Below are 21,814 nucleotides of genomic sequence, written 5' to 3' on the forward strand. Positions count from 1 at the left end.
CCACCTGGAGAGGAATTTAACACAGCGTCAGCCCAGCGGGCCTCCCTGGAGACACCTAGAGGTTATCTATACATCCCAGAAGGCAGCTTCCTGTCCCTCCACATCCGGTCATTGGCGAACGTTCCAGGCCAAGGCCCCTGGTTCACAACCATTTCACGTCATCCCCATTTCTCTGAAGATCACTACCAAGTAAGATAACAGGGACAGTCACTGCATTCTTCCATGCATGGCCGTTTCTTTCTGTCCACAGAACTTCACAGTTTCAATTTGCTCCGGGTGAGGTTGGGGGTATGAAGAGGAAAAGGAAGTTGAGGAGATTAAACAGCATCACCCAGAACAGAGAGTCTACAATAAATACAAAACAATGCGTTTCTTAAATGACCTTCAGAAATGTAGCACGACTGTCGCCAAACAGTAACATGACAGAAGGTTGACAATAAAACTAGAAAAAAAGAAAAACAGCAAAAATGAAAAATGAGCTGCAGATCAAAGCATTAAAAACCAACCTGTCCTACTGGTGTTTACATCTGTTTACCTTCTATTTCCTCTAGTCACTAGAGAAACAGCTTTCACCAAGTCCTCTCCTTGGGCGGAACTCTGGAAGCGGGCCTCAGTATTAAATGTGCTGGGTATGTGTCTTTCCCACTCCCCACCCCACAGCCCTGAAGTCTGAGCGAAAACAAACACTAGCATTTCCATTTTAAGAAGAATTCAAGGAGTACAGCTCTTAATGTTAAAAGCTCATAAGCAAATGTAAATGAAAATTCCTCTGAAATAACTTTTACGTTTAATTAAAATTAATTCTATTAAGTTTTGTATAAGCCAAATCAAACAAATCTAACTTTCAAAAATTTAAATCCACCAGTATATTTTTAAAAACACACTTCAGCCCTTGCCGGTTTGGCTCAGTAGATAGAGCATAGGCCTGAAAACTGAAGGGTCCCAGGTTCACTTCCAGCTGAGGGCACATGCCTAGGCTGCAGGCTTGATCCCGGGTGGGAGGCGTGCAGGAGGCAGCCGATCGATGATTCTCTCTCATCATTGATGTTTCTATCTCTCTAACGCTCTCCCTTCCTCTCTGAAATCAATAAAAATATATTTAAAAAAAACAACACACACTTCACTGGTATGTCCCAGAAATAAAATGAGACAAAATAATTTCATAAACGTTATTAAGTAAACAACACAACGGCACTTGAGGGAAGTTCTGCTTCTACTCAATCAGGACATTCTCAGGGAGCCTCCTGGGTTGGGGACTGGGTTGGCCACTGGCTGGCACTTGATAACCAGGACGCCAGGAGAACCTCCCCAACCCTCCTGCTCAACAAGGACAAGGCAGTGAAGTACCTTGGGAGCAAGCAGAATAAGTACTTCATGACCCAAGGGACTCTCTTGTCATTCTTTGCTTTTAATTAAGAAAATAGTGGAGAGAATACAAAATTAATGACGTATTTGTAGATAAATTAGATATTCTAATAATATACAGGTCTATTCAACTCCTACCAACAAACGGAAGATACAGAAATTGTCCAAGAATAGTCCAAGGAGCCAAGAATTTTAGAAACAGAAGATATTTCAACAAGTTAAGACTCACAGTAATGAGAAAAAACCCTTTTTCTTTCTTTTTAATTGAGCTATAATTGATATATGACGTTGTGTTAGTCTTAGGCATACCACACAATTCTTGATTAGTCTTGGCACAGGAGGACAGAATGAACTTGAATATTAAATTAAATTGAATATAAATTAGAGGAACCCGGAACATCACGGAGAACCTCCCCGCAGACTTGTGTCTACTCTTGACAAGGAGAACACAGTGCCCATTCCTCCCCCAACACAGTAAGTGGAGGTTCTTCACCTGAGGGCCATGACTTCATAGAGAGGCCACTCAGACTTAAGGATGGCAATGAACCCCAGAAACGATGTACAAAGCCACGGGCATGCGTGCGACGTTTTGGGAAGAAGAGCCATAGCGTTTGGCCTCTCAATCAAGGAGGCCCTTGACATGAGAAAGATTAAGAAACACGGATAAGGGAGATGCAGCCCCACACATGTGCACACACAAGACAAAGTAACAGATCCCGGTGCTCTTGACTACACGTCTTGGCCCTGAAGAGGGCCTTGGCCTGTGCTATCTCAGGGTGGGCCAGCACGCAGCCTGGCTCCCACTGGCCTGTGAAACCTTACCCCTCTGCGAGGTGAGGCCTTCGAGGCAACCGCACCCTAAGGAGCTTCTGCAAATCAATGTAAGTCTTTGTCCTGGGGGAGCCATGTCTAGACAAAAGTCCCAACGGCTGTCTTCCACCACAGACCAAAAGATGAGGCTGGAACAGGGCGTTCAGAGGCGACCGTCACCCCGCCGTCAGCCATGCTGGCTTCCTCAGCAGAAACCACGACCCTGAGGGTGGTAAAGGGAGACCTTTTCTGACTGTGTCTTCTCTAAATGTAAAAGGCCACTACCAACTACACAACTCTTTTCTTTCTTGTTCTTGGGAATTAAATACCAAACCCATAATTAGACTCTGGGTTTGAAGATGTTGACATCAACTCAGCATCCCCCCTGGCTTCCTGGAAATCATCCAACAGAATAAGAAACAAAACCACAAACTCCATTTTTAGCCAAGCAAAAAAAAGTTAAATACCATGAAATAGGTGGAAGAGCTACAAAAAGAGCGACGATGGGACGGTACACATGCAAGAAGCCGAAACAAGGCCCATGGCTGTAGAAGTAGCTTCTGGAAGGCGAGGGCTCGCTGGGGAAACTGGTCAGGTTTTAAGGAGCAGAGGAGGCAGAGCCCAATGGAGAATCCCACAGCCGTGCCCCGAGCAGGAAGCCCCGAGCAGGAAGCGGGAAGCCCCGTCTGCAGCAGGGAGGCACCGAGGCCTCTGCACTGTGAGAACCTCCCCCAGCTGCTTGTCTCACAGGCAGGAGAAAAGCAGAGGTAGATTAAACAGTCACATAGAAACCTCAGCTGGCTTGGTCTAGGAATACATTCACCTCCTACGAGAAGGAGGCATTAAAAGAACCAGCAGAGCCCTGGACGGGTAGCTCAGCTGGTTAGAGTGTCGTAGGAGATGCCACGGTTTCGGGTTGGATCCCCAGTCAGGGCACATACAAGAATCAACCAATGAATGCATAAGTGGAACAACAAATCAATGTCTGTCTGTCTGTCTGTCTCTCTTTCTCTAAAATCAATTAAAAACACATTTTTAAAAATTGAAATTCATAAATTTTGAACCTAGTGAACTGGATAACTATTAACACAACAAATCAATCTTTACAGAATGAGTACCCTCTGGCCTTAAATGTACAAAATTATAAGCCCTTTAAAATTTGGTAACTTGCCTGGCTGGCGTGGCTCAGTGGCTGAGTGTCAACCTATGAACTAGGAGGTCACAGTTCGATTCCCAATCAGAGCACACGCCCAGGTTGTGGGCGGTTGTGGGCTAAACCCCCAGTGTGGGACGTGCCGGAAGCAGGAGGCAGCCGATCAATGATTCTCTCATCATTGATGTTCCTATCTCTCTCTCCCTCTCCCTTCCTCTCTGAAATCAATAATTTATACATTTTTATATATTTATATATATTGTATAAATTTGGTAACTTATGGGCACAGTGGTCTTCCTTGGAAGAGATGTCAAGATTGCATGCTACAAAGTCACATTTCTCTGGATTATCTCTTTGGACTTGAACACAACAGCCAGAGAAGTGAAAGCCTCTGAGTGAGTGTCCTAGCCATTCTCTCTCCAGTGTCTTCCTTTCTGATGGTCCCAGCAGCACGATGTGCCAGGACAGCCACCGCCGTTCCCAGGAGTCCTCTGCGCTCCTGAGCAAGTCCTTCCTTCCCAACGTCTCAGAAACACTTAGGTCACCTGGGGCTCTTCCTCCACATTTGGTCCAGAGAGCAGACATCAGCGGGAGCTGCCCTTTCATTTACCGACAGAATCAAATGCGTTAATTAACCAACATTTTTAAAAAATCATAAGTCGAGGTGGGAAAACACAAGTTAGACAAATTGCTTGTTGAAATGCTCTAGTCTTTCTAGTGGCACTGAGACCCATTTTGGTTGGAAATGAAAATCAGAAACATTAGAGATTTCAGCTTGTTAGGTATTCCAATCTCCACTATTCTATGTAACAACTGTTTTCCATCTTGTGTGAAAAATACACGATCACAGAGATTTCTCCAGGTAGTAAATAATGGCCAATATTATGTGATGTTGACTAGAAAAGAGAATTTTGAAGAGAATGCACTGTCTCCAATCTATCACTAAAATGGAGCTACTGCTACCTAGCAATCCCATTTCTAGATTGTACTCAAGTGAAAGATTACGTTCACACAAAAACCTGTTCACAAATGTTTCTAGTAGCTTTATTCAAAATCACCCAAAGGCCCCTCAATGTGTAAATGGACGAAAAGTGGTACATCCATACAAGGGAAGATGACTCAGCACTAAAAACTAGCATGTCAAACATGCGGCCCACAACGAACATTTCTGTGGCCCAGCCAATATAACAGTATGTAAGCAACGTTTTAATAAAAATCTCGTGACTTAATTTTTACAATATCCTGTTATACATCACTAGAGGCCCGGTGCAGGGATTCATGCACCGGTGGGGTTCCTCGGCCTGGCCTGCAGGGATCGGGCCGAAACCAGCTCTCCAACATCCCCTGAGGGGTTCCGGATTGTGAGAGGGTGGTTCTTGGGTGACGCACCCCGGAATCAGGCTCCCTCCTCTCTGGTTCTGGGTACGTCACCCAAGAACCACAGCTGCCAAGTCACTGCAGCTCGGCAGCTCCTACCTTGAGCACTTGCCTCCTGGTGGTCATTCACGTCATAGCTACTGGCTGGTCGGCGGTTGGCTTTTATATATATAGATATAGATTATTAATAACGAACTACAACGTCCGCTAATGACTGATTACTATAATTGTGTTGCATTCATTTCCCTTATGTGCCTTACGCACAGGCGCACCATTTCTCTCCACTAATACCAGCAGCAAATATTTTAGCAGCCGATGGCCACATCATTAGTCTTGGACTGACTTGTTTGGTGTGCGCAACAGGAAACATTCCACTTTCGGAGAACAAGAAAAATAGGTTTATTTGTGTTACACTTATTAATTTGTGCAGTTATTCAGTGTCTGTTAAGTTAATGTTCAAGAATTAATTTTTTATTAAAATGTTCTATTATTTTATGTTAACAATGACTCGTTTACTTCAGCCCTTTGAATGTCTCTATTGAAATAAAGCTACGTTTCTTTGAAAACGGAAGGTTTTGTTTTTTTGCGGCCCACATAAACCTAAACCTTGTTTATTTGGCCCGTGTTAGCCTTTGAGTTTGACTTGCTTAATTAAAAAGGAACACACTACTAATACACACAGCAATTTGAATATGCTAATTGACAAAGCCAGATTCAAAAGCTTACATATCATATAGTCATATTTATGCCATTTATATGCCATTCTGAAAAACTACAGGGATCAAAAAGAGATCAGTGCTTGCCAGGGCTGGTGGAGGGCACAGGGAATTTTGGGGGGTGGCAAAACTGTTCCACATCTTGACTGTGATGGTGGGTACAGTGTCAAAGAACTGTGCACTGAAGAGAGTGATCTATTGTATGTGATGTACCTCAACTAAAAAAGCCCACAGAGATAATCAAGTTAAAAGGATATAAACTTATACCACTTTCTTGACAACAGGGTCATATTCTTTTTTTTTTTTTTAACTGCTTAAAGTATTACAAAGGGTATTACATATGTGTCCTTTATTTTTCCCCCCGACCTTGACAATCCCTGGCCTCCCCTACCCCCCAGTGTCTTATGTCCATTAGGGTCATATTCTAAAAGTGATTAATATTTAGCCCCGGCGTGGCTCAGTGATGGAGTGTTGACCTATGAACCAGGAGGTCATGGTTCAATTCCTGGTCAGGGCTCATGCCTGGGTTGTGGGCTCGGTCCCCAGTGTTGGGCGTGCAGGAGGCAGCCGATCAATGATTCTCTCTCATCATTGATGTTTAGCTCTCTCTCCCTCTCTGAAATCAGTAAAAATATAATTCAAAAAAAACAAAACAAAAACTCGCAGTATGTAGCTGAAGTCAAATGGAAGGTGGGTGGAAAACCAGCTTCAACTGACACTTTCCTGGAACATGCCTGTGCTAGAGGGCAGATGGCAGATGAGCCACCGTGAGAGGACAGGCAGGGTGACAGAAGCTGCAGAGGGACAGGCCAGGGGGAGGGGGATGCAGAGGACAGGCCAGGGGGAGGGGGATGCAGAGGACAGGCCAGGGGGAGGGGGATGCAGAGGACAGGCCAGGGGGAGGGGGATGCAGAGGACAGGCCCAGGGGGAGGAGGATGCAGAGGACAGGCGGGGGGGGATGCAGAGGGACAGGCCAGGGAGGGGGATGCAGAGGACAGGCCGGGGGGAGGGGGATGCAGAGGACAGGCCCAGGGGGAGGGGGATGCAGAGGGACAGGCCAGGGGGAGGGGGATGCAGAGGACAGGCCGGGGGGAGGGGGATGCAGAGGACAGGCTGGGGGGAGGGGGATGCAGAGGACAGGCCAGGGGGAGGGGGATGGGATGCAGAGGGACAGGCTGGGGGGAGAAGGGGCTGCAGAGCCGAGGGAGGAGGGGTGCAGTTAGAGTGATGGGAGTGAGAAGGGACAGGAGGGGTCAGCTCGGCCCAAAGGCCAGTGGGGAGTGGGAGGCACATGGTTCAGAGGAACAGGAGGACCAGGGTCAGGCAAGAGGGTGACAGCAGCGACCAGCTACAGAACAGGCCGGCTGGGCTCTGCTGACTCAGGCCGGGGAGCAGTGGGAAAGGGGTCGGTGAGGGGGATCACAGGAGGAAGAGCGGGGCCCTCTCTCCCACAAAATGAGATCCTGGAGCAGCACCGCTAGGAGTTCGGTGCTGGGGACAACCACCCAGGAACTGGCGGAAGGCGGAGGCTGCCACACAGGCTGAACCCAGGATGATGTGAGGTCAGGACTGGCCTGGGGACTTGGCATCGAGAGGAAGGCAGAGAAAAATCCATCCATCCGGCCGAAGTCCAGAGCCTGCCGGGGTCGAGCCCCGTGAAGTGCTGAGACTTACGAGGCTGCAGAGTCTGGAAAGGGACACGGCCGCGGGCCAGGAGGCTGACCCCTGCCAGGCCAGCACCAGGTCTGCAGCACCAAACACCAAACGGAGAACTACACGAATGATTTCATTACATCCCAGTTTTCCAACAGGCCTTGGCTAATTCTGAAAATGCCTCTCATGCATGATGTACGGGTTAGGGTGTGATTTAGGAGACAAACCTTTTCAGGAGAATTCGATTATGAGTGAGACGGGAGACCCACTTCAAGTTTAGAAGACGGTGTTTTCTAAAGGTTCACACCTCCCACAAAATGAGATCCCTCCCAGCTCCAAGATTTATATTTTTAAATTCATTTCAGAGAGAGCGAGAGAGAAAGAAAGCATCGAATTGCTGTTCCACTTATTTATGCATTCATTGGTGATTCATGTTGTGCCCGGACTGGGGATCAAACCCGCAACCGTGGCTTATTGGCTCAACGCTCTGATCAACTGAGCTACCTGGCCAGGGCTTCAAAGATCTGTATTTTTATGCCCCGAGTCCTTGCCACAGCAGTCACTATAACAGACCATGTATACATCAGGAATCCAGTAAGATAAAGTAAAACAGGCTTTGTATTTTTCATACCATTCTAGCTTTGCAATTTTTCTTCATAATAATGAACTGATGTGTGTAGGAATTTTCTTTGTGGCAACAGCAATGAGCCCTCAGTACATAAATCCCTCATCACTGTAACCTGGCTCTGCTGGGCAGTAAATCTCTTATTTATGTTTTTCACAACCATAATATTTAACAGTGCTGTTTTCATGAGTACGTGTGCCAGGATTAAAGAATGTTAAACATTCTGAATTTATAAAAACAAATGAAGTGTATTTACATTACAAAAAGATTTACTGCAGGGTTCTTTTAACTGATAAGCTCCTCTGGCAGGCGCAATAAAATAACATAATCTACAACGCATCCAAGTCAAACTCTTTGGTCAAGAACACATCTACTGCGCCAAGCAAAGAAGCACACAGCAACCCCAAACCACAGTCAGCTTCAGCGCCAACCATGCAGTCATCCATCTGATCGCCCCGGTCACTGGCCCTCCTTCCTCCAAGTCCACCGTGAAGGGACATCCAAACACCTGGACAACATCTGAGAAGCTCTGTGCCATGTGCGGGGTACATAACAATTAACACCGGGTGTGAAAAGACATCGTGGAAAAGCTTAATGGTACCTCTACCCCCTACCACTGGAGTCAGAACCTATAATTAATGTCTCTTAAAAAAACTTATTTTTCAATAACAGTTGACATACAATGTTGTATTAGTTTTGGGTGTACAACATTGTGACTAGACATTTGCACACCTTACAAAGTGATCACCCCAGTAAGTCTAATGCCCACCTGGCACCATACGTAGGAATTACAGTATTACTGACTGTATATTCCCTATGCTGTACTTTGCATCCCTGTGGCTGTTTTATAACTGGCAATTTGTGCTCTATAATAAATGTTTTAAAACACGATCTCGTTTAATCCTCACAACAAACCCTCTGAATGGGCATCACCTCCATCCCACAGATGAGAATTAGGACCCAGAGAAGGCACAGGGTCCTGCACTTCAGAATAAAAGGACACGATTTCAAACATCTGTTCCCATCGGTGCTCTTGCATGTCCCTGAATTCTGCGCCTCAGTCTTTTCAATAATAACATGGGGGAAATGCCGCCCCTTCAGGATCTGTGAGGACGAAAGCACTGGGAGTTGGAAAGGGCTATGCTAGTTTACGTTATTGTAAAACAATGTTAAGTCCTCTCATTGGGAAATCACAACTTTGGCTGGAAATCTGGAATTAGGGAATTTTTATCACACTGCTGACTGCATCATACCGTCCGTGGGGCTCTGGAAACACAAGTCAAGTTCCCAGACTCAATGGGAAGGACTGACTCTCGGGGAGAAGACATCACAGGTGCACGTTCACACAAATTACAGGCACTGCGCTTGCCACCGATGCGCCAAACCGTCAGTAACTGAGTCTGTACCAATGCTGCAGAGATGTACAGAGAAAACTTAGACTTCAAAACCAGATTCAAGCATGGTCACCTCAATGAAGCCCAGCTCCCTTTCCCCCGAAATGACTACACCTGCTTTGTGCCTCTCACATCTCAGACATGCACTTGATCCGTACTTATCTATCTTTTGTTTTCCGCATTTATCTCTTTCTCTACTGGCCTGTAGGCCTCATGAGATCAATAAACATTGGTTGAATGGATTTGTTTTGATTAAGTTACAATAGAAAAAAAGAATGAGATTGATGAAGATGTAATAAGGAAAGGCATCCAAGACAAAGACACATTGTTAAGCAAAAAGAACAAGGTGTGTGTGTGTGTGTGTGTGTGTGTACACATGTACACCTGCTATTCATAAGAAATGTCTGGAATAGTAAACAAGTTTCAGTGGATACCCAGAGACAGAAAAGAGGGTCAGCAAGAGGAAGAAAAGACTAAACCTCTCACTTCCAGCCTTCTATAAAATGTTAAGTTGTTAATTTGGCACATATGTTTATATTTTTAAAAATTATTCAATTGTGATAAAACAACAACAACAAAACTCCATCATTTTGTGAATGAGCATCCTTTTCTAGGGAAAAACCCATATGTCAATATTAAATCCAAGCATAACTTAAGTTCTCTGGTGACAAACAGAACCAAAGCCATTTTCAAATGCTTCCACAACGAAGATACTCTAAACACGGTACAGAATCATCTGAGTAGAAGTCACAGCAGTTTTTATTGAAATATTGCAATGCTTTTCATAGCACTCTTAGGAAATTAATAACAACTATTTCTACATTAAAAATGTATCCTTCTGCATAAACGGGGTCACTCTTAGGGAGGAGACATAACAGTGCTGGATGGACACGCTCTGAAATCTGACATTGACTCTCGCGAGTTGTAACCTTGGGCAAATTCCTCAACCTGTGTAGGCCTCGGTTTCCTCATTGATAAAGTGGGAGCGACGCTGACAAAACCACACACCAGACTGTTCTAGCTGGTGACAGGGACAAACACGGCTCGCTTCTATAACAATCACCTATGACCTAAGGAACAGGCCAACATAGGTGGCGGCCACTTCAAGCAAACCATGAGAATTCCAGGGTCTGGCCTTGCCACCGATGAGTCAGATCTTCAGGAAGTGAACCTTCAGCAGTGCCGTTGAGGTGCACAGAGAAGACGGAAAGCCTGTAGGCTGTTAGTTCCACCTGCAGACACCCAAGTAGGGAGGGTGGGCAAGAAAGGCCACGCTGCGCACAACCATGGTGCAGACTACGCTCGAAACATGCACCGTCCAAAGGCACTGAGACCTCATCATGGGACGAGCCGGCAGAGGTCCTGCCACCTGGAGCTTAGGAAGCAGCCAGCACAGTGCTGGCCTCCTACTCCACCTTCCCTGAATCACAGACCGTAAGTCTAACACGGGAGTCACAGGCACATATGTCAAGGGGTATATTTTTGTCAACTAATCAGATTAACTTTTTTTGTTTTTGCTTTTAAAATATATACATATAGCCCAGTCGGTGTGGCTCAGTGGTTGAGCGTTGACCCATGAACCAAGAGGTCATGGTTCAAATCAGATAAGGGCAGCCCGGATTGCGGGCTGGATCCCAGGTAGGGGAATTGCAGGAGGCAGCTGATCGACATTGCTGTTTCTCTCTCGTTGATGTTTCTCTCTCTCTCTCTCCCTCTCCTTCCTGTCTCTAAAAAATCAATAAAAACATATTTTAAAAAATATATAGCAACCATCTATTTAGAAGTTATACTGGTGTTTCTTTGACAATCGCCATGTAAGGTCTCCTGTAAAATTTATTTAGTGTAATCGCATTAGTGTCAAATGCATTAAGTGCAAAAGTGACTAAAGATTAAGAAATACTGCAATAAACCAGTAACTGCAGATTCTGGTCCTGATAATGGCACCAAAGAACATGCACTAGATGGCACAGCTGACACCACCTTCATCTGCCACCCACAGGAGTGGCTCCGCTGGGTAAGACTTTCGGCTGGGTCAACTTCACGATTCCATTTCTTGCATCTTTTTCAAATGTGCTTTTTATTACTTGTGCCATATTTTATTATCGTTACTTTTGAATATACTTTTATTTTAGAGAGGAATAGAGAGGAACCATTTATGGCTGGACCAGTTAAAATTTAGTAATTGTAGCACTTGACCTTTATATATTTCAGTATTCTCCTACATAACCAAAATATGAATGTCACATTCAGGAAATTTAATACCAATATAAAACTATTATTTAACAGATAGTCCACATTTAAATCTATTTATCAAAAATTAGGCCTTGTATTTGGTTTAGTCTATTTAGTCTCTTAATCTAGAAAAATTCCCTTTTTCATGACATTGACATTTAAAAAAATATATATCTGTATTGATTTCAGAGAGGACGGGAGAGGGAGAGATAGAAACATCCATGATGAGAGACAATCATGGATGGGCTGCCTTCTGCACGCCCCCCCACTGGGGATTGAGCTGGCAACCCGGGCATGTGCCCTGACCAGGGATGGAACGGTGACCTCCTGGTTCATAGGTTGACACTCAACCACTGAGCCACCGCGGCCAGGCAAGATGACAGTTTTGAAGAATCCAGACCAATTACTTCATAGAATATTCCTAATTTTGGATATGCCCGATTGTTTCCTTATAAACTGATTTAGGTTAGACATTTTTGGCAGGAATACTGCATAGGGGAGTTGTGTCCTCCTCAGTGCGTCATGCCAGAACCCTGTTATTACACCAGAACGTCTGTCAGTCTCATCAGTGATGGTAAGGTGAGGTGTTCACTGTGGGGCTTGACTTGGGTGATGACTACCAGACCCTTTCATTATAAACATGTCTTCCCTTTGCAATTAAGGTGACTATCTGAGTCGTGTAAATACCAGGTTTCCCCAATACCCTTGCACCCAAAGCTTTCAGCATCCATCCATGATCTTTTGCCTGGTATTGTATTCTATCCCTTGTGAGACTTAGCTGCATTCATGTGACTAACCACTACTCTCAATTTTATTCCGCAGTGAGAGCAACTGGGGTTTCAACCCTGGCTGCACAATGGAATCACTGGTACGGCTGGGGTGGGACCTGGACAATTACATTTTAAAATCCCCCGGTGACGGATCCTGATGAAAAGTAAGGGCTGGTCATCCCCGGGGCAGAGGAACCTTGCGACAGTTTCATTTTGCAAATACTAAACTGAGGCCCCAGGAGGTTAAGCGAGCGGCCGGTGGCACAGAACTTAATGGTAGAGTTAAGATTTTTTTTTACTTCATTGTAATAGGCCATTCTTTCTGTATGCTATTCGAAGAATAAAACCAGAGAAACGAGTAACTTTTGTACAGTGTTAGAGCTGACCACAGCCTGAATGCATATTTCTGTTTCGAAGGTGAGTTCTGCCTTTCTTCACTAGACCTCTGCAGAGGAGGGAGGCCTCAGTGCTCCCTGCGACAGCTCCAGCCCGGGCCGGGGCCGGGGCCGAGCCGGATGCTCAGGGAGCCCGGCGATCAGCGCCGCAGCCCCGGCGCCGGCCCCGCGGGCCGCACGTCCCCCGTCGGCCACTCTTCCGGGGGTGGGGGCTCCCGGTGGGGCAGCTGGCGGGGCGCCCCCGTCCCGCCCAGGGACACCCAGATGTGCGTGGAACCCTGGAAACCACAAAACCTGCAGGCCCGCCCACCCCACTTACCCCGGCGTGATAAACCTTGTTCGCTCTTTTAATCTTAATGTCCAGGGAGGTCCCCATCCCGAAAACTCTGCAGCAGGAGCCACTTCCTGCCACACGTGACCCGAGGAGAAGCGGGGATGACCCGCCCCTCCCGCACGGGCCCCACCCCTCTTTCCTCCGCCGGCAGTTGCGTCACGTGATCTCGCGCCGGACGCCGGATCGATTCCCCGCCTTCCTCCTTCCGGCGCAGGGGCGGGCTGAAGGGACGATCACTCTTCGTCACGCCCCCGCCGGGCGTCAGGGGCGGGACCAGACTAGCCCCGCCCCTTCCCTAAAAAACAGTCATTACGCCGGAAATGCCCTCTTTCTCGCCCGTTTACTACAAGGATGAAGGCGGGCTCTCCCGGCGTGCGCCGCGGCGGGGGCGGGGCCGGAGACGCGTCGCGGGAACTGCCCGCGCCTGGGAGCCGAGGCTCCCGTCATGCTGTGCGCGCAGAGCCGCCGCACTAGTGAGTTGGCTTTAAGGTGTGCTCGCCGGGGGATGCGTTCCCTCCCAGTCTCCTTCCTCTCGTCCTCTCAGCCCTCCCCCACTGTCTCCCAGGCTTCTGAAGGCCGGCGCCCCTGTGTCCGGCCCGCGGCCCCGCACTCGAGGCCTGCAAAGCGCCGCTTGACGGGTGTCTCGGCGGCCCCAGCCCCGCCGCCGGGCCCGGGGCCAAGGTCTCGGGGAGCGCGGTGACCTCGCCTCCCTCCGAGCCGCGGCGCGGGGTTGTCGGGCCCGGGGACTTGTGGGTACTCGCCCTGCGCGCGCCCGGAGCGGGGTGCTGAATATTCAAATTGGTGCGCAGAATGCGGGGCGGCGCGGCTCGCAGGCCCGGGTCCCGGCCGTGCGCGGCGACGGGAACCAAAGCCGGGCGGACCTGCGTGTCTCCTCTTCCTTCCCGGCCGGAGCTGGCGGACCCAGACGCGAGTCACATGGTCTGGGGCCAGCATTGCTTCCAGGCAGGGCAGCAGTGCCGTGTTAGGCGACATGCTATGTTTATGGAAAGAAAACCCCTTATACATGTTTTAAACAAGGACATCTCCAGTAAGCAGAGAGGTAAATGGAAGGAGTGCTTCTGATTGCTTGAAACGCCCGGTGCCGATATGTGCTTTAAACTGCTTTACTTCTAGGATTACAACAGAAATGTTCTGCTAAACGACTTAATGCATTAGTGTCACGAGGACCTCCCTCTCGAGAATGTAAGGTATTTTCTAAGACCGCAGGGACGGAGCAGTTGCTTTTGAAGGTGGTTGCAAGTGGCTTTTCCCGATTTCCAGTTCTCAGTTTTCAGCTCCTCTCTGCCCTTAGGGCTTCCGTCTCTCTCTTGGCGATCTTCCTGGCAACTCCAACTCAGCAAATCTGAAACAATTCATTAGGGACTTGGGCATCTCAGTCTGTCTATTTGCAATTCAAGAAATGGATCCCTCTCCACCAGTCTCACCCATCCTTTCCAACCGGTAAAATATCAACCTCAGTAGACAATACAAGGAAACAGGAAATGGAACCAGGATCCACAGTGGCTAGCCTTTTGCTTCAGCAGACCTGCTTTATGCTCGCTTTACCGGAGCACGTTTCCTGTTCCTCGAGGGCAGGTGTGCCCCATTTCACTCACCTCTGTAGGTTGTACGCAGTCTTTATGGGATGCTGGTGCCGGGCAAAGAACTTTGTTCCAGCCATTATCAGTGTAATCAGTTTTGCCATCCTGGTGTGTGATGACTTCCAAACATAAAACAACTTTTCTCCAATCACTGCTGTTTTCCATCCCTTCACTACACCTTGGTGATACTGGAACTTTCTGGTCAATGTCAGTTACTGACAATCAGAACGTGTCAGAGTGGGACCTGAGATCCTTAGGGTGAGAAGGCAAGGCATGGCTCTGGCTCTCGGACCCTTCCTCCGTGTTTTCTTCAAGGCCTGGGTGCTGTATGGAAGCGAGTATCTCTTACCTGGCCGGTGCTGCAGTTCTCAGCGGATACCTGCTTCTCCACATAACTGGCCCTTGTTTGAAACTGCTTTCGTGGGGCACATATAAGAAGGCCTGGGGGGTCCTTCTCTCCATAGTTTTAATGGGAGATTCAGCCCCAGCTTGATTTTCTTCCCCATCATCCCATTGCCAGCACACAGCAGTACTTTCCCCCGTCTCCTGGGTGAGGGTCCAGCAAGACCATTTATCTTCTCCAGAGTCCATGTGACTCATGAGAAATACACATTCTTGCCACACAGAAAGCTGGACTGGAGCGTGCCCCATGGCCTCTCCTCTCCATTCTGTCATCTTGTCTTTTTTTTTTTTTTTTTTTACATATTTTTATTGATTTCAGAGAGAGAGAGAGGTAGAAACATCAGTGATGAAAGAGAATCATTGCTCAAATGCCTCCTGCACACCCCACACTGGGGATCGAGCCCCCAACCCAGGCATGTGCCCTGACCAGGAATCGTACCGTGACCTCCTGGTTCATGGTCGATGCTTAACCACTGAGCCACACCAGCCGGGCTCTGTCTTGACTCTTGCTCCCTCATGGAATACAGATAGGAATAAATAGCAAGCATGCTGACTAGACACATAGGCAAGCAGGGGATGGAGTACCAGCCTCTCCTTCCAGCAGGTCCCACTGACCGGAGAGGTTATTTTACAGCCTCTTCTCCATCACTTCCCACCAGAAACACTCCTCTCACAAGGCCAGCTGCCTCCTTTCATCCTTCCCCTGCGTCCTTGGAGAGACCGAAAAGGAGAGGAGGGGGGAATGTTTGGTGGAAACAGGGCTACATCTGCATCTTCTTACTAAGCCTGCGGCAAGTCGATTGTAGGCTCCTTTCTTTAGAAAACGGTGCCGTGCCTGTTGCTTTCAGCTGTACGCGAGCGCTCCTGGACAGTAGGTCTCACTGAAGGTCTTTGGGGGGTGCTGTGACACTCCCCCACGGCCTGTATTCAGGACTGAAGGCCATGCGCCCGAGCTGCTCAGAGTTCGGTCTCAACAGCTTTCAGCTCAGTCATTCTTCAGAAACTTACCCTCAGCTGCGGATCGCTGCTTTGCCCAAGGCCATGGTCCCTTCTAGAGGGTCAAGCCACATCTCATGAACGCAGTCAACATGAAGACCTCTCCTCCTCACCCGAGCTTGGGACAACTCTGAGGGACAGTTCCAGCTCCGAAGGTCCCTGTATTAGTATCTGTTGTGCATAGCAGATGACCCTCACGATTAGCAGTTGAAAACAGGAGACACTGTCTCCTGGTGTCTGTGGGTCAGGAAAATGGTTGCGGCTTCAACCGGGGTTCTTGCTCTTGGTCTCGGTTGGTTACCGTCAGAACGTTAGGGCCACAGGCATGTGAAGGCCTGTCTGGGCTGTAGGGTCCACTTCCAAGATGGCTGTTGGCTGGAGGCCTTGGTTCCTCGCCGTGCGGGACTCTCCACTGGCCGCCGCAGAGCCCCTCAGGGTGGCAGCTAACTTCTCCAGACCAGGCGTCCCAGGGCGACAGCCAGCAGGGCCTTGTATGGCCAAGGCTCTGACTTCTCGTTCACTTTTCTTCTGGTCGTTAGAAGGGAGTCACTAAATCCAGCCCACACCCAAGGGGAGGGGAATTCGGCTCTGCCTCTGGAAAGGAGCATCAAAACTGAGCCACTCCAGTCCCATTGGAGAACTTGGTTACGATCGCGTCACAGTTCAACCTTTCCTTCTGCTCAGCCTCACCTAGCTTCCGTCACCCCCGCCCTCCACACCTGTTGATCTGGAGAGCACCCCTAAGGCCTGCCTCCTGGCAACCCAACCTGCCTCCTGGCAACCCAACCTGCAACACGAGCGTCCTGACTTGACTTCTCTGAGCCTCAGTTACCCTCACCTGTAAAATGACCTTATAGTACCTCCATCTCAGGGAAGTTGACAGGATTCATAGCAGCTCCTGTGTTTATCAACGACGTGTGGGCCAGGCACTGCTCTAAGCATTTTGAATGTTTTAATTTATTCCATCCTCACAACAATCTTATCATTACTATTCCCCTACCTTACAAAAGGAAAACACTGAGACACAAAAAGAGTGCCATCCTCATCCAAGGCCATGCCACAACTAAGTGGCAGCCGCCCACGTTGATTCCAGTGCTCACATGTGCAGTCAGCAATCACCATGATACATGCGTGTGCACAACAAACACCTGAACTTACAGCAAGGGCCACAGGGTCTTCATTAAAAGACTGAGTAGCCTTAGCCGGTTTGACTCAGTGGGTAGAGCACTGGCCTGTGGATTGAAGGGTCCCGGGTTCGATTCTAGTCAAGGGCACATGCCCAGGTTGTGGGCTCGACCCCCAGTATGGGGTGTGCAGGAGGCAGCCGATCAATGATTTTCTCTAATCATTGATGTTATTTCTCTTTCTCCCTCTCCCTTCCTCTCTCAAATCAATAAAAATATTTTTTTTAAATAAAAGACTAAAAATCAAGCAGGGGTACAATGTTACTGTCAAAGGTGACTTAAAAAAGGAACCAGGGTTATTTTATCAACTGACTAGAGGCCGGTGCACAAAAATTCATGCATTCTGCGGGTCCCTCAGCCTGGCCTGCACTCTCTTGCAGACCAGGAGCCCTCGGGGGATGTCCAACTGACAGCTTAGGCCCGCTCCCTGGGGGGAGTGAACCTAAGCCACAGTCTCACAGTCTGACCTCCCTCTGCGGGAGGCAACCTGTGGGAGGCGCCGGCTGGTGAGCAGCTGCCCCCGCCCCCCAATTGCCCCTCTGCCGCCACCAGTCGCTGCTGGGGCCCCCCTCCCCCATCACCGTCCCCTCCCTCTGCCCACTGGCACCCACCTTGGCTGGCCTGGCACCTCCTGCTTGCTGGCCCCGCCCCCAGCCGACTGGTCATTCCACTGTTCAGTCAATTTGCATATTAGGCTTTTATTATATAGGATAGTGAAGACACATTACATAAACCATGGTAGAATAGTACAGTGTATTAGTGTCGTAGGGCTGCGTAACAAGGTCCCACAAACGACTGTAAACAACAAAGTATTCTCTCACTGTTCTGGAGAGAAGTCTGAAGGTGCTCAGGGTTGGTTTTCTCTGAAGGCTGCCAGGGCAGGTTCTGCTCCAACCTCTCTCCTTGGCCTGCTGATGGCCATCTTCTCCCCTGACTCTCTACATTGTCTTCTTTTTGTTGTTGATTTTTAGAGAGAGTGGAAGGGAGGGGGGAGAGAGAGAGACATCGATTGGTTGCCTCCCACAGTCATGGGCCTCTACTGGAATCCAACCCTGAACCAGACCCTTCGGTCTGCAGATCGACACTATCCACTGAGCCACACTGGCTAGGGCTACATGGTGTTTTTAGTGTCTTCATCTTGACATGGTCTTCTCCCCTATGGGTGCCTGCCTCCAATTTTTCCCTTTTTTGTAACAATCATATTTACTAGGGCCACGCTGATGACCTCATTTCAAATTGATTATCTCTATAAAGCCCCTTTTCCCAAATACTGTCTCATTCTGAGGCATTGGGATTAGGACTTCAACATGTGGATTTGGCAGTGACAGTAAATTAAACCTGTAACATATAGCAACAAAATATATACAACAAAAATATTTAGACTTACAAAAGTAATGGACAGATACAGTTAGTAGAAAATTGTAACAGTCTGTCAGACATTGAGTGGGTAAAATAATAAAGACATACAAGATTTTAACAAAATAATTGAGGCACAGTTAACAAATAAGATAGAATCACAGGAAATTCATCTTTTGAGTCCATGAAATTGACTAAGTACAATTCAGACACTGTAAACACCAGACATTTTAAGTACTTGGAAATTAAGGCCTACTTTTCCATATACATTAACTCCAGGACCAAATAAAAATACAATAACCGACTCAACAAAGTGTGAATGCTTCATGGGAAAACACATGGGATACAAGCAAAGGAAAAATCCTCAGAAAAGTTATTAGACAAAGAGTTTGAAAATTTGGCCAGAGTGAAATGATATGATATCTGGGATTTCCTTTTACTTTTTTTTTTTTTAATATATGTTTTATTGATTTTTTACAGAGAGGAAGGGAGAGAGACAGAGAGTTAGAAACATCAATGGGAGAGAAACATCGATCGGCTGCCTCCTGCACACCTCCTACTGGAGATGTGCCCGCAACCCAGGTACATGCCCTTGACCGGAATCGAACCTGGGACCCCTCAGTCCGCAGGCCGATGCTCCATCCACTGAGCCAAACCGGTTTCGGTTGGGATTTCCTTTTAAATACCTCCAGCGGAGGGGGGGGGGGGGGAGAGTGGTGGGGCGGGGCAGCAAGGCGATAGGCAAAGCAGATGTTAACTTTGTCTTTGCTTTGTGTGGTGAATGTTTGCATCCCATAATAGATGGAGACAAGATAAATGTTTGCAGTAGGATCATATTTTTTAAAAATTAGCTGAAGTATTTTTTTATGCCTTGTAATTCCCAGTAGGTGCCCCCAACTCCCTCTTCGTCAAATTTATATCCTGAATCACAAAATGTGTGATAGAGAGCACTTTCCCCAGGATATGACCTCGTCTGGTCTAGAGGATGTGACCCAGGAGCAGAGCGGCATAGAGCCTGGGTTAGGGTCCCACCGTCTAGCCTCTGGATTCCACACCCACTTGGGGAGGGGATGGACAGGGCTAGAGAAAATGATAAGAAACTCAGAGACTGGGTGAGACTCAAGGGTAGAGGGTTAGAAGGTCCAGCAAGGGTGAGTTGCTGGCTGAGCCAGGAACGTGAGCCGGATCTCACGTGGTGTTGCCTGGGACTGCAGGAACGGACTGCACCAGGCTCCAGCTGGGACACTGGCCAAGGGGCATGGCGGTTTGGGACCATATGCCTCTCCTGTCCCAGGAAGAATATCAGAATACTTCAGGGAGAAGGAGAATGGGGAGGTGAACAGGGAAAGTAAAACACTGTCAATGGAGTTTCCACGGAATAGGAAGATTGATTCCCACCCCACCTCCCAGCAGAAATGGTTGCTGGAGAGCTAACCTGGGTTAATTTATAGACAGACGAAGACTCTTACTTCTTTGGCCATTTATGTGTTGCGCCTGTAAATTTTAAAACAGCTACACATACAAAAATCAATAGGCATTTTTATTTAACAGCAATAACCAGTTAGAAAGTAAAGTGAAAATAGGGATTGTATTCTCAATAGCAATAAAAATATAAAATACGTGGAGTAATTTGAATTTAATATATGTTTGAGTTACATGAATATAGCTATAAGGCTAAATTAAGAAATATGAAAATTGAGATATGTACCATATTTTTTAAAACGGCAATCTACATACTTTTAAATGCCCAGTCTTATCAAATTAATTTTTAGGCTTAATTAATTTCTCTCAATATAATATTTAATGAAGAAATTTAAAGAAATTATGTTAAAATTCTTCTGAAAAAAGTCATACAATGTTAAAAAGATTTTTTAAAATGTTAATTGAAGGGAAAAGAGCCCTACTAAGCATAAAACAGTAAAGTTGTAAGAGTTAATAAAGCATCATTCTGGCATAAGATCAATCGGACAAGATAGATGAGATGCCAATATATTTTAATATATGATAAAAGAGATATAAATCTATAGAGAATAGAGGATTATTCAGTAAATACTGGATTAAATGGCTTTATATTTAGAAGAAAAATTCCAGGTTTTGCTATCATACCATGAGTCACCCACTTCCTTCCCCCAAAAAACCTTAGTTGGATTAAAGAGTTCGAAAATAATAAAACACGTTAGGCATAGACTTAATGGGAAATGTGAAAACCCCGTGTGAGAAAAAATTATTTAAAAACATATCGGCAGATTTGAACAGAGAGAAAAGCATACCCTATGCCTAGATAAGAAGGTTCAACATCATCAAAATATTCTCTCCCCCATTATCTGTACATTTAAAGCAACACCAATAAAAATAACCATCTTCTCTTTCTTCCTGGAGCCAGGCAGATTGATTACAAAGTTTATTTGGACAGTAAATCAGCAAGACGAGCCAGAAAAAGTCCCAACAAGAGATGAACAAGTAGGGAGGAAGGGGCCTAGGCCCTGCCATGCACATCCCAGCACATGTGACCAACAGCAAGAGGTAAGGAATCTGGTCCTGCGCTTCAGAAAGGCCTGGGCACGTCTGCTTTTGCACAAGGAGCTGCCAGGCTCTCTCCCAGGACCTGACACATGAATGCAGCCATCTGGGAGGTTCCTCCCACGGCCATGTGACTGCAGCCACATGAATGGCACCAGGTGAGACCAGTGGGTGAACCCCACAGAACTGAGAAATGATAAATGGCTATTGAAGAAGAGAATTTTATAATATGATCATAGCTATGAAAAACAGGCAAACAAAACATATGCAACGCGCGCACGTACACACACACACACACACACACACACACACAAGGCCTAGCAGGAAAAGAACTGCCCCCAAGTATTAACAGTGTCTGTTCTGGGATGATTAGAACCACAGGTGCCTTTTAATTTTGGTTCTCAGTTGGTCCGACGGTTGTGGGTTATTGTTAAGCTGATTAACATAATTTTGGTTCTTTTTTGCTCTTCTCACAAATATGTACTATTTCAAAAACACCGTAAAATTTAAGGCATTTACTATTAAAGTTTAAAAATATATTTACCAAGATGGAGTTGCTTTAAGCTATATACAAAATTAATTTATTTGTTTCTGGATCTTCTTCCCGTACAGAAGATCCTTACCCTTCATCGGAGAAGCATTTATACTGCATCATGAACTCAGCATTAAAAAGGCAAAGAAAGGAAAACTTGTTAAAACCGTATGTTCCCTCTCTTACATTAATGTCATTCTCCGAGCCCTCTGAGAATTCGGCCTGTGGAAAGCTAACACGGTGCCGTGCACCCCTTTCCCTGGTCGACCCGCCGCGATGTAGAGTGTGTTTACCGTGGAGAGGCTGCTGATGGGCCAGCTCACAGTTCCCACAGCGCATCCACTGCGGACCACGGTGCCCTGACTGTTTGTGTACCAGAGTTACTCAAGATTCTAACG

The 21,814-nt window shown here is 47.1% G+C and overlaps 1 protein-coding gene and 1 long non-coding RNA gene across 6 annotated transcripts in view; one reads left to right on the forward strand and one right to left on the reverse strand.

Moving 5' to 3' along the window:
- The window catches only part of VPS26C (VPS26 endosomal protein sorting factor C), a 36,408-nt gene extending 23,453 nt beyond the window's left edge, over positions 1–12,955 (reverse strand). For 2 of the 4 annotated variants that reach the window (XM_059686448.1, XM_059686449.1), the window contains exon 1: positions 12,811–12,955. In XM_059686448.1, coding sequence (XP_059542431.1) covers positions 12,811–12,867 — 57 coding nt within the window. In that variant the 5' untranslated portion in view covers positions 12,868–12,955. Of the gene's footprint in view, positions 1–382; positions 443–12,810 lie in introns of all 4 variants that reach the window. The other 2 variants (XM_059686446.1, XM_059686447.1) reach the window with 2 other exon arrangements.
- Positions 12,956–13,029: 74 nt separating this feature from the next.
- LOC132229872 (uncharacterized) overlaps positions 13,030–21,814 on the forward strand; it is a 32,402-nt gene continuing 23,617 nt past the window's right edge. The window contains exon 1 of one of the 2 annotated variants that reach the window (XR_009451742.1): positions 13,030–13,298. This is a non-coding gene — a long non-coding RNA (uncharacterized LOC132229872). The remainder of the gene's footprint in view (positions 13,299–21,814) is intronic. The other variant, XR_009451743.1, reaches the window with a different exon arrangement.

This window comes from Myotis daubentonii, chromosome 3 (genome assembly GCF_963259705.1).
Source record: "Myotis daubentonii chromosome 3, mMyoDau2.1, whole genome shotgun sequence".
Classification (NCBI taxonomy): Eukaryota; Metazoa; Chordata; class Mammalia; order Chiroptera; family Vespertilionidae; genus Myotis; species Myotis daubentonii.